The sequence below is a fragment of the Brassica rapa genome, chromosome A02 (genome assembly GCF_000309985.2).
Source record: "Brassica rapa cultivar Chiifu-401-42 chromosome A02, CAAS_Brap_v3.01, whole genome shotgun sequence".
NCBI lineage: Eukaryota > Viridiplantae > Streptophyta > Magnoliopsida > Brassicales > Brassicaceae > Brassica > Brassica rapa.
The window spans coordinates 4,489,704-4,503,284 of record NC_024796.2 but is presented as its reverse complement, the minus strand read 5'-3'; the positions used below and the strand labels follow the sequence as shown (position 1 = coordinate 4,503,284).

Here is a 13,581-nt window from a genome sequence, read left to right as displayed (position 1 = left end):
CAGCGGAGCGCATGAATAGGACCTTGGTGGAGATGGCTAGATCTATGTTGGCAGAACAAGACTTACCGCTCAAGTTATGGGCAGAAGCGGTATACACTGCCTCATATCTTCAAAACCGTCTGCCATCAAAGGCAATAGAAGAAGATGTCACTCCTATAGAGAAGTGGTGTGGACACAAGCCAGATGTGTCACACATGAGAATGTTTGGTAGCATATGCTACATACATATCCCAAATCAAAAGAGGAGGAAGCTAGACGTCAAGGCAAAGCGTGGAGTCTTTGTTGGATATAGCAACCAATCCAAAGGCTATAGAGTTCTCATTTTGGAGAATGAGAAGATTGAAGTATCAAGAGATGTCGAGTTTGAAGAAGGAAAGAAGTGGGATTGGAAAAGGCAAGAAGAAGTGAGGAAGACATTGGAGTTGTCTATGGAAGACTCTCACTCGCCTGAGGATCAAACCGAAGGTGCATCCAATCCTGAGGAACAAACCGAAGGTGCATCCAGTCCTGAGGAACAATTTGGAGGTACTTTCAGCCCTATTTCTTTTCAAAATGATGATCATGATACTAGTAGTGGAGATGAAGAAACTTCTGAGGCACCAAGGAAGTTCAGGTCCATGGTTGATATCATGGAAAGGGCACCGAGAGTAGAGCTTGATGAAGCGGCTCAAGCTATAGAAGCTTGTCTTCATGCAAATGAAGAACCATACACTTATGATGAAGCGTGTGGTACCAAGGAATGGAGAGAAGCAATGAATGAGGAGATAGCCATGATTGAGAAGAACAAGACGTGGGAACTAGTGGACAAGCCAAAGAAGAAGAATGTGATAAGTGTGAAGTGGATCTACAAGATCAAGACCGATGCAAACGGCAATCACATCAAGCACAAGGCGCGGCTAGTTGCAAGAGGGTTCTCTCAAGAGTATGGTGTTGACTACCTTGAGACGTTTGCCCCTGTCTCAAGACATGATACAATACGAGCCATACTTGCCTATGCGGCTCAGATGAAGTGGCAATTGTATCAGATGGATGTGAAGTCAGCCTTTCTCAATGGCGACCTCAAGGAAGAAGTGTATGTCACACAACCGCCTGGGTATGTGACACACGGGAAGGAACACAAAGTGTTAAGGCTACACAAAGCTTTATATGGTTTAAAGCAAGCCCCAAGGGCATGGTATGGAAGGATAGATTCATACTTTCTTCAAAACGGTTTTGAGAGGAGTATGAATGATGCGGCCTTATACATCAAGAAGCAAGGAGGAGATGTGTTGATCGTGAGTCTATATGTGGATGATATAATCATCACAGGAAGCAACATTCAGAGCATCAACACATTCAAGGAGAACATGAAGAAAGAATTCGAGATGGTGGATCTTGGATTGTTGAACTACTTTCTTGGAATGGAAGTAATTCAAGACAATGGAGGCATATTTCTTTCACAAGAAAAATATGCAAACAAACTTGTAGACAAGTTTGGGATGCGAGACAGCAAGAGTGTAAGCAACCCACTTACACCACAAGGAAAAGGAGTTGAGGATGACAAGGAGTATGGAGATCCGACTAAGTATAGAAGCATCATTGGAGGGCTTTTGTACTTGTGTGCATCAAGACCTGATGTGATGTATGCAAGCGCCTATCTCTCAAGATACATGTCATCACCTCGCATGAAGCACTACCAAGAAGCCAAGAGGGTGTTAAGATATGTCAAAGGAACATCAAACTTTGGAGTGTACTTCACAAGCGTGAAAGAACCAAGACTTCTAGGCTACACGGACAGCGATTGGGGTGGTTCTAAGGAAGACAAGAAAAGCACTTCAGGTTATGTGTTTACTCTTGGATCAGCCATGTTTTGTTGGCAGTCAAGCAAGCAACAAACAGTGGCGCAATCAACGGCTGAGGCAGAGTACATAGCCGTGTGTGCAGCAGCAAATCAAGCAGTGTGGTTACAAAGACTATTTGAAGACTTTGGTCAGAAGTTTGAAGGAGGCATTCCGATCTTATGTGACAACAAATCAGCAATAGCAATTGGGAAGAATCCGGTGCAACACAGAAGGACGAAGCACATAGAGATCAAGTACCATTTCGTGAGGGAAGCTGAGCAAAAGGGAATCATTGAACTGAAGTATTGCAAAGGGGATGATCAACTCGCAGACATTCTCACAAAGGCATTGGGTGGTTCAAGATTTGAAGATCTAAGGAAGCAGCTTGGAGTCAAGTCGAGATATGATTAAGGAGGAGTGTTAAACTATAATCTAATCTCTCCTTGATACATTTACATAAGTTAGTTATTTATGTTATTACACAAAGAGTTGTAACTCTTCAAGTTGTGTCCTTTAGTATAAAGAGTTGTGTCTCTTATACTTGTATTGATTCGATCTCTATATAAAGATCAATCATCTGTTGTAAACATATCAACCGAATCTCAATAATACAAAAGTATTTTCAGAAAAGTTTATAAGTCTGAAACGTCTATCTTATTCTTTCTCTCGAACTCGTGTGTAACACACTGTGATCATTGTGTAACACAAGCGGTTGGTAAAAGATTAACAGATAATAGTAATGATACGACATCGTATTGGCCGTTTGTGTGGGAGGAGAATCATGTGGTTCCTACTACGTCGGAAGAGTTTGGAACTTTTTTCATGGACGATGATTCGACCAATTTGTATACGCAACAACAACATCAGCTCTCATCTGATATTTACGACGATGGAGCTTATGCTGTTGTAGATGATCTCTCTCATTACAATATTAACCTTTGGAATTTCTGAGATCCTTTTTTTTTTATCAGCGATCTTGGGCCAAAATATTCCATCATTGCTGAAGGTGAAACATTAAGCTACTAGCCTCTTAGTATAGTAAGAGTGTAAGACTAATAGCTAGGTAATTCATCTTATTTATCTTTCTATTTTTTTTTATTTAAAATTTACACCAATTTATTTCACATATCATCTGTGTGCTATATGTGCTTTGTATTACATTGCAGTATTGCACATTACTTCCATTTTAGTTTTCTTTCTTTTTGTTTTCTACGATTTGCTTTCGTTTTTTGTAACAAGCCAATCTTGACTCCTACTGTTTGGTCATAGATTGTTTTTTCAAAGTGTATACATAAGGTTTCATGTGTGTGTTCTATAAATATTTAAATAGAAATTCTATGTAAAGAGATAACAGTATAGTAGTTCAACTAAATCTAGAACTAATAATTTAAGTTCTACTAGGATATAGGACAAATGTTTTATACTTTGCCAGCCTTCACAAATATAATCAAAAGGGTGCTTACAGAATTAAAAATAATATAAACCAAAAATCGTCTCCATGCGCAGATGTTTCCATTTTCTTATTTGTTCATTTTGTTGTTACAGAGCTGTATACTGTTTTATCATTTTTAAATACAAAATTGTTGTTGATCAAAAAACAAAATTGGCAACAGACGCTGAGTTAGGATCAAAATTTAGTAGTGGCATATTTATTCTTCCAAATTTGCATAAATTGTTCTTAACATTTTAAAATCTCAGGAGCAAAAGCTGCAAAGCTCTCTATCTGACCACTCATTCCACGCAACTCGGGAAACTTTTCTTTTAAAACCCAGTCTTTTAACGAACTTACCCTCGCTTGGTCCTTATAATAAGTTAATAACTGTGCATTCGCCTTTTATTAGAATTGAGTGATGTTTAGTCAGATTTATTTTAGTCCCTACCCCAGCGTAAACCGATCAGCCACTTGAATTTCCAATCACATCACTTTTTCTAAGAAACCACATATCACTGAATTGGGATCTATTGATACTAACCCTTGGGAGTATTTAAATTATGCAGGTATTAAATCTCAAGCCCAAACAATCAAGCAAATCCCAAAGCCAAAGCCATGTAATTAGGGTTCTTGAATTTCATCTAATATGCTTAGCTAATGCAACATTGGCTGCCGTAGAGCAGCTTATCTTCCCTATCTTTGTATGAAACTATGAATCATTACATCTCTATTTGTATAGAATTCTAGAACCCTTTTTTTTTTGAACAACGGTTATCATATTAAATAGAATTCTAGAACCCTAATTACATGGCTTTGGGCTTTGGTTGATTGTTTGGGCTTGAGCTTTAATAGCAGGCACCACATTCCAAGACTAGATGTTATGACATTCGAGATCAACTAGACAATCTTCACTGGGTTAAACGGTGTTTAATCGGATCAGGAATCAAATTATTGATTGTAAAACTGAAAACTTATTATAGGATATGTTGGACTCGAGATTTAGTTCCAATTCTAGTTTCGGTGAGCCTGCAATATACTAAATTCCAAGAGTTTAAGGGCTCTATATTCTTATTAAATTGTAGTTGGTATTTCTAATTAGGAAAGTGGCTCGTACATATATATACTATTGTTTATTGGTTTCCATTAAATGTAAACCTTTACCCATATAAACAAGCACGTACGTAACAGTTAATGTGGTGCTTTAAAACTTATCACGTGAATTCAATATCTTCTCGCATTCGTCCATATAAAACAGACAATATCAATAAATTGACTAGACAAAACAAATGCTAGCTATGTGTTGTATATGCATATTACTTTGCTTAACAATATTACAGTTAAACTCATTGAAAACTAAAAACAAAACTACAAGTCAGGCAGGTAAATAACTCATTTCCCTTAGCTCTGAAGAATTAAAAACAAAACAATCATCCAAAAATAAACAAATGATAATAAAACAGAACAAAAACCAAACAAGGAAACAAGAATGCACCAAAAGTCAGCCTTGCATTTAATATATGCAATTTTGTAATAAGTAACTTCATGTTAATCTCTTTCTCTCTATACCTTTCGCTATCGAATAACCTTTCTTGATTGTTAAAAAAAATTAATGGCTCCGTCGTTTCTAAGCGTGGCCAAGTTCGTCGAAGCAATACTTCGCCGAAGATTCTCCTCCGCTGGTCTCTCTCTACAAACCCTATCCATCGACTCCGAAACCACCATACAATTCTGGGGCCCACCGCCATCTCTATCACATGAAAACAAACAAAAACGGTCCCTTCTCCTCCTCCACGGTTTTGGCCCCTCCGCCGTATGGCAATGGAGCCGGCAGGTAAAACCACTCTCACTCGCCTTTCGTCTCTACATCCCAGACCTTGTCTTCTTTGGCGGCTCCACGACAACGTCATCTTGCTCCGACGAGAACCGGTCAGAGATGTTTCAGGCTTCGTGCATGGGGAAGCTGATGGAGAAGCTCGGTGTGGAGAGATTTAGTGTTGTCGGGACGAGTTACGGTGGGTTTGTGGCGTATAACATGGCGAAAATGTTTCCGGAGAAAGTGGACAAAGTGATTCTTGCTAGCTCCGGAGTTAATATGCGGCGGAGTGACAATGAGTCCTTCATAGCGAGGGCCAAGTGCCACCGTATAACGGAGGTGATGCTTCCTTCCTCGGGGACCGATCTCAGGAGATTCTCTGGGATGATTTCTTCTAGGAGACTCAATTTTGTCCCAGATTTTGTATGGAACGACTTTTGCCAGGTATTTTTATTTCTTAACCTTTTTCTTGGAAAATTCAGTAAATATATTAAAAAAAATTATAGTACATTTTTAATATATTCTTTTTTTGTAACTTAATAATTAATATATTTGAACTAACGTTACATTTATCAACGGATAATATTATTAGTGAAAATTCGTGATTCTTCCACATATTTTTAAAAAGTGTTTCTTATCATTTTCATACAAAATTCTATAATTTCTCTCTTTTGTAAATGAATTTTATTTGGAGATCAAATTAATATATCTGAACAAGGGGAGTCCATGCCGGAGTCCAAACTAGCCTCTGATATTTGTAAATGCCAAATATTATTGCCATTTGAGCATTCAAAGTTGTCATACAATTTTCTTATTAAAATCGAAATTTTTATGCAATATAAAGAACCACAATCTTAAAAAAAGAAGAAGATATATTGACCACACACTTATTTCAGATTATTAAACGAAAAGAAAAGAAAATAATGGAGCATAAAGATGCACTCCACTAGTTTATCTTTACAAAGAGTGATTGATAAAAGAAGATAAACGGAAGTTGTCACTCTCATATGGTTATAATACTAAAAGCTTGTATAGCATTGAAGCTCCCAAAGCTGGACTAATATGTCTCATTCCTTTAATCTTAAGTAAAAACAATTACATCGCTATTGAAGCAGAGTTTGGCTTGCATGATTGACATATAATAATATTCAAAATATGGGAAAATACGCAGAAAATGTATTCAGAGAATAGAGAGGAAAAGGCAGAACTTCTAGAGGGGCTCAGTATTGGGAGGGACGATCAAACTAACATTACTCCCATTCAACAGGTTCGCTTCTAGCTATTACCATTAATTTTTTTTGTCACGCTTTCACCATTATTATTTGATTTGGTTTCATGCTAACACCAACATTTGAGCATTTCTATTTCACTCTATATTTTACTCCAAAATAAAATAAAAAATGGAATAATAAACAAACAATACGAATATTATGCTATAAATAGAATAATTTTTATTATTTGTTCATTACTTTATTTCCTACTCTATTTTATAGTAAAGTTAGATTCGAATCCCTATGTACGTACGGATATATGTTTGTTTTTAAAATAATATTTTAAATTAAAATAAATTATAAAGATAAATATTTAATATCAATTTTTATGTATATAATTTTATGATAATTTCAAAAAGAATTAGAATATACTGTTTAATTTCAAATTAGTTACTAAAGTATATATAAAATTTGGTCTAGACTAAATATGATAAACAAAATAATTGCATAATGAAAATATATTTGGTTTTTCTTAAGAATGTTATTGTTTAGATGCATATAATGTTTCTGTTAGAAAATATCATATATGTATAAATTTAAGATAATTAGTTTAGTTTTTAATTAATGGTTTTAATAGACTTTTGTATGGTAAATAAAAAATAAGATTCTAAATTAATAGATTAGATATATGGTGGGGATTGAGATGCCTTTAATATAGTAATTTTGTTGTTTAATTGCTGACCTTTTTCTTACTCAATGATAATGAAGTAGTGTTATTTTTATTGAGAAACTATGATTAACTACAATCCTCGGTAAAACAAACAAAAGAGATCCCTATGTATCAAGATTTTATTGGATAATTTCTGATAATTTTATTTTAAGCACATATGTAAAAATTTGCAATCTATTTTAGATACATTTACTTTCAGATTTGGTGTTTAGTGTTTGTTAATTTTCAACCTGTACCGTAGACCTTAAACTATACAACTTCTAAACAATTTATTTGGGTACTTTTCAACGTTAACGCTAAATGACAACAAATATTTTTTGCGTTTACATTTTGTATTTGTAAAGTTGTGCCTTTTTGGAAAAACAATCCACATGCATAAACGCATGCGCATGAACAATGCTAGCAAGTTGCAATAGCGAGGATACCTAGAAGTTCCCCCGCCCCATAACTAGTAGACCTAGAGTGTTAAAAATAGGATAGTTTTGTCGAAATTTGTTTTTGTTATTTGTTGTGAAAAATGTTTATAATAAGCTTTTTATACTCGATATACGAAGCTATTTTCTCTAACTACATTACAATATAAATAACATATTTATATAGCTTTCTAATTTTGATCCATTATAATAAAATTAAATGACTAATAATAAGCATGAATCATGCAGGACGTAATGCTGATATGGGGAGAGCATGATCAGGTCTTTCCTTTGAAAATGGCCCATGACCTGAGAGAGTAAGAAGACCCTCGGTTATTTCTTTAGCACTTAGTTTATATATATATATTTTTTTAAATTCACATATTTTCAATACATCTATAGGATGTTGGGGAAAAAAACGAAGCTGAAAGTGATACAAAAGACATCACACATACCCCAAACGGAAAAGCCCAAAGAATTCAATGGCACTATCATGTCTTTTTTGTTATCTCCCTCTCCTTCAATATAATTGTAACAAACATATCAAACTAAAAACTTGCGTATTTGATTCCTCAATTCCTCAACGTTAGAAGTGTTTTTTTTTTGTAATCAGAATGTTAGAAGTGTTTGTGACAATGTCAAATACATTTAAGATTTTTTTAACTAATGGAGATTAGATAGGTGAACAATAAAAACAAGATTAATGATGTTCCATTTTAGCAAAACGGATGCTAGAAAAGTTTATTTATGAAAAGTCTCGGGAATACGTTCATAAGGTAAGAACTGCATGCAGGGTACGTGGCGTGGATGACGATAAGTTTAAGCCAATAGTTTCTTCTGTCCCTTCACTCAAAACTGACTTTATGTATTTTTCAAAAAAAAAAAAAAACTGACTTTATGTTCTAAGTAAAACCACCAGAGCACACAGATACACAAAGATATCACATTATAAAACATCTCATTTCCTCTTCTCTTTCATATCCTCTGTCTCTATCTTGATTTTGAGAAGAATACAAAAAGTTCAAAATTTCGATTGCTATGGATAACATTCATAATGCAATGTGCGCCACTGCAGCCAACTTCCGACTTACCAAGGTAATATACCCTGCTATATCAACATTCACCCCCTGCTTTATCAGCATCTTCTACTACCTCAATAGCATGGACCACCTGATGACGTCCACAAAACGATGGACCAATAACTGCATGGACTGGGTGCCTCCTTACTCTCAGATCTACATCGCCATGCTGCTCTATATTCAAACTATGCGAGCCATGGAAGCCTCCGGCTATTTATCCCGCGGGTCCGAACTCTCTCTCCTTCTCGGAGACTTCTGTAACCAATTCCCTTTACAAAACCTCTGGATCCCTGGTCCCTTGGTTTATGCTTTCAAAAGCGTTTCATGCTTCTCTCCCTCTGCCTCAGGAAGATTCGGAAATGTAACTCCAGCGCTCCCCGCGACTCCAGGATGGTCTAGAGCTCGAAGATACAGGATTGCTGACGCTGCTACAACTCACCTTCCTAATATTAACATTTTCATCTCTAGACTGAACTCTGTCTGCGCTGCGGCTACTCGCCCCAACGTTGCATCGCAGCTCTTTTTAAGTGATGTCGACGGTCCAAACTACATGGCTAATTTATTCAACCAACCTTGTGACCAAAGTGAAAATATACAAGCTAACCTCACCTCCCCTGGTGCGTCCCTGACCTACTCTGGAAGCTTAAGATTGTGGCAAGATGCTAACCACCAACTCCCATTTCTCGGCATTCCAAAATCTCTGTACGTGAATGATACTGAAGTTGATGATAATTGGTTAACCTTTCTAAGGCTGTCGGAAGACGCCACCTGGTTTGGATCGCTTGCAGCTATGATGGCTAAGTACTGCCAGTTTTGGAAAGGCTCTGTGCCTTTATACGACTGTTCTGCTTCAGATTCAGCCGCTGGTGCTGTACGTTGCACTGCCACTGACACTGACGTGTTTGATCCCCCACACTGGATTGCACAGGCTGGAAACCGCACTGCAACCCAACACGCCAACCCACACCAAGTTGGACATTACTCTATGCGTTCTAATCTTTCTCTAGTCTTTAAGGCTGCTACTAGCGTAGAAGACATCTCTCGCGCCCACATCTTCGCAGCTAACACGTACAACATATATTTGAGCCCGAATGACGATGGACACGGTGCTCTCCGTCGTGGAGTGTTTTGGAGCATCCACCCCGATGCGTTTACAAAGTCTGGAATAGAGATTTACCCCGGCGTATTCTCCTCTTTAGCCCGAGACTACCATTCTCACTCTCCGATCTATCCCGACTAACTCTCAGACACATCACCAGATGATGCTTCCTCTTTTTCCTAGGTTTTGGTTAACATCATAAGAATGTGCGGGCGAGTTTTCAACTTCTTCATCTTATTATTATTAAAAACTAATACAGCGATCGTGTGACACCTGCCTACGATGGAACTTTAGGTATTTAATGCTTTTGATTAGGGAAACGGATGGTAGAAGTTGATTTATCACCAGTCACGAGGATATGTTGGTCATTGTCTTTAAACAATTTCTTTTACAACTCCAAGAAAAAACATGAATTCATCACGACTCACGACCCTTGTGTTTTTCTTCCTTCACAAAGACAAAAAAAAAAAAGTTCCTTAAAAAGACAATAATAGCATCATAGACCGAGGACATTAGCTAGTAATCAACACTTAAGAATTAAATAACGAATTAGCCAAAACCAGAGTTAAGACATGCCAACAGCTTGCCTTCTCAAGCTGTTGTTGAAGATGAAGTTGGCTGTGTAAATATATCAGCAACCAAAGGATGTGTAATAAGTATGTAATTTGCCTCTACTACTCTAGGTATTTAAATGCAAATGAAAATAGGAAGTAATGGATTGTGGATAACACAATCCGGCAACGTGGATGAAATGAGATTAAGGTGTTAGGCAATATCACATGATCGGACGGACAGCACGGTCGTGACAATAACGTTGAGTGGGGTTAAGTGGTTTGTTTGGCCACGTTAGATTGAAATATTTAATTGGGATGGGAAAAGTGAAATGAGAGTGGGTCTATTGATGTGGGCTACAGGAAGGCCCATGACAACGACCTTGATGAGATGAGATCCTATGTTGATATACGGTGTTGATTGAATTTGAATGCTTTACGTTACGCAAAATACCCTAACTAGCTTCTTTCTTTTGATATAGTATGTATAAAGTGTGAATTCAAAATTTTTAAAATACTGCTGGTAGTTTTTTGTATCTTTAGTAAACCCCAATACTTTTATTTTAGCCGCATGCATAAATACTATGTAATTGTAATAATGAAAAAATTTCGACCAAATTGGACATGGTATAATGAACGAATCTAGAAGAATATGAACATAAAATCATCTAAAAGTGGTAACTGGTAAGAGTACATTAAATAATTAATTTGAAAATATCCTTCTCCAATTCGGCAATTCCTTTTGCACCAAGAAAAGAAAAAAGTAAACAGTTCTTATAAAAAATAAATTAAAATCTGCAGGTCCCACTTCTTCATAGGATAAGCCTCACCGTATTTCAGACAACAATTAAAAATGGCCATCTCGTCATCGCCACGTCACATTCATACCCAGTTCCTATCCAGCCGCAACGGTCAAGGATACGCCACGCGTCGAACATCGATGGCTCTATCTTCCACGAGCCTAAACAAATTATAGAGAAAATAAGATTAACAATGTTAATTTACAAATTACAAGGCCAGTTTTGCAAATTAGTCCTTCAATTTCATATTGTCAATTTTTAGTCCAAATAAAAACAGTTTTCAGCTAAAAAGGTTATTTGTATGAAAATAAACAAAATAAAATTTTATTTTGTATTAAATATGTTTTGAAGTCTTGAATTTTATTTTATCAATTCCTCCACCAAATTATTAGAGTTAGCAATATGTAAAATAAACAAAGTAGGACAGCCAAATTGTAAATAAAGAAAATAAGGCAAGACCAACATGCAGAGTGCTTGGATGAGGATAAGATTAAGCCAACAGTTTCTTCTGTCCCCTCCTCTGTCTTTTCCCTCAAAACTTACCTATCCTCTTCTTTTTCCTCACTTTTTCCATTTAAAATTTAATAAAAGGTAATAAATAGATAATAATTTGCTTCTTATTTTGTTATTAAATATTCTTTTTAGGAAAACCACCAGAGCACACAGACACAAAAAAAAAAAAGGAGATCAACAATATAAAGATATCTCATCTTCTCTCCCCCTTTCATTTCCTCTCTGTCTCTATTGTGTGTTTCAGAAGAATCTTACGATGGATAGAGTTGAATCTTATGTGTTTGATATCTCCGGTGATAGTTTGTATCAGTCGTCTTCTTCTGAGTCTTTCTCCTCACCTTCTTCTTCTTCCGCTGCGTCTTCTTCCATTGGGAAGAACAGCGACGATGAAGAAGACTTTCACGGTGGCGAAGGGGAAGAGAATGAAGCTGAGTCTACGTACAAAGGCCCTCTTGCTCTGATGGAATCACTAGAAGAAGTCTTACCCGTTAGGTAAAAACTTTCTAAATTGGGAAACTTTTTTTTAAAAGAAAAATTGGAACTTTCCTGATCTGTGATAATGTGTTTGTTTTGCGTAGGAAAGGGATATCGAGTTTTTACAACGGAAAGTCAAAGTCATTCACGAACCTAGCGGCTGAGGCTGCGTCGGCGTTGACTTCTTCGTCGTCGATGAAGGACTTGGTGGCTAAGCCGGAGAATCCTTACAGCCGGAGGAGGAGGAACCTCCTCTGCCATCAGATTTGGGAGAACAACAACAAGAAGACGACTCCACGTGGCGGAATCTCCAAGAAACACGTCATGAGCTCGAGCAGGAGCGCGTTGACGCTCGCCATGGCGGTTGCGGCCGGAGAAGGATCTTCTTCCGGGGGAGACTCGTCGCAGGGTTCGAGTCCGTCTCCTCCGAGGCAGAGACATCATCAGACGATGATGATGATGCTTCCTCCGTTGTATCCTAGGAGTCAGGGGTCTGTTGGTAATTTGAAGTCGTCTCAATCGTCGTTGGAGTTTTGTGCCTTGAGATCGTACTCGGTGGCTGATATCTCGAGGTGTTTTCCGTCGACGGCGAGTGGTCTTGGGGCAAGTGACTCATAGGGATCATGACATTTGTTTTGTTGAAGTTATATTAATAACCCTTTTTAGGTTTTTGGATTTAACGTCCGGAGAATGTATAGACGAGTTTGAAAACTTTAAAATGGATCTACAACTTTTTCATCTTAGTTTTTCTTCTTAATCAAGGTTTGAATACTAAAACCATATGAAATATTTTTATATTTAATTATAAACTGGCAATGCGTAGTTGATAAAGAGAAATATCTAGTGATCAGAATCTATGTTTGGTGGGGAGAGGATGGGATTTTCTTTTATTAGCTATTGAATCTCTTTTGATTTATTACCAATAAGGTGTTGATTGTGCTGGTGAGGACTGACCGTATGTTGAGGAGTAATTTGTGTAACAAATGTCACACAAGAAGCTTGGCAAAAATCAAGTCATATTAGTTTTATCTGTTGGTTCAAGTCATAGCCGTTACCATAATTTTTTGTCAAAGATAGATTTGTAAGTTATAATATGGTATAACCTTAATCATGAATAGTTACAAGTTACAAGATTCATAATCTATATACTTCAAACACAAAAACTTCAAAATGTCAAATATAGAAAACCCTTCATTGCTTCCTAGCTGTTTCTACTAGTTTAGATTTATGGAGCTGGAGAAATAATGAATTTGAGACGACTATAAGATCAAGTTCAATACCATTAGTCCACCTCAAAGAAGTTAACCATGAAAATGATCGTTATTGCAATTCAGTTGAGGATCTTACCATAGGAACACGCGCCTATATCCAGAGTACTGAAGATTAGATATAAACTCAAATTTCTTTCCAGGAGAAAAAAAGAATAGTTGGTTGATTCGCTCTGAAAGTCTCACTCCCCACATTCTCAGCCACTGCCCATTCCCTATCCCCTGATAAAAGGACTGGTTTAATTTGATGCCCACTTCTCCTGAAGCCTTTAATAAGACCAACAACATGAAACTGTAGAGACACTCGGTGGTTGTTGTTTCAATTAGGACAAAAGGTTCACTCTAATTGGACATAGAATAACTAGGAGCAACGTACTC

The 13,581-nt window shown here is 36.9% G+C and overlaps 2 protein-coding genes across 3 annotated transcripts; both read left to right on the top strand.

The window, feature by feature from the left end:
- Window positions 1-2,576: 2,576 nt before the first annotated feature.
- LOC103851411 (dihydrolipoyllysine-residue acetyltransferase component of acetoin cleaving system) lies at window positions 2,577-8,098 on the top strand. 2 transcript variants are annotated; one of them, XM_009128266.3, is made up of 4 exons: window positions 2,577-5,509; window positions 6,237-6,332; window positions 7,669-7,736; window positions 7,822-8,098. In XM_009128266.3, the coding sequence occupies exons 1-4, from the start codon at window positions 4,862-4,864 to the stop codon at window positions 7,946-7,948; spliced, it is 939 nt and encodes a 312-aa protein (XP_009126514.1). In that variant the 5' UTR covers window positions 2,577-4,861; the 3' UTR covers window positions 7,949-8,098. The 2 variants fall into 2 exon arrangements, with proteins under 2 accessions (XP_009126514.1, XP_033140508.1); XM_033284617.1 differs by lacking the exon at window positions 6,237-6,332 and having other exon boundaries at window positions 7,822-8,073.
- A 3,377-nt stretch (window positions 8,099-11,475) lies between these two features.
- LOC103851410 lies at window positions 11,476-12,737 on the top strand. The gene is made up of 2 exons (XM_009128265.2): window positions 11,476-11,953; window positions 12,040-12,737. Exons 1-2 carry the CDS (start codon window positions 11,718-11,720, stop codon window positions 12,551-12,553), a joined length of 750 nt encoding a protein of 249 aa, XP_009126513.1. The 5' UTR covers window positions 11,476-11,717; the 3' UTR covers window positions 12,554-12,737.
- The last annotated feature ends 844 nt before the right edge of the window (window positions 12,738-13,581 follow it).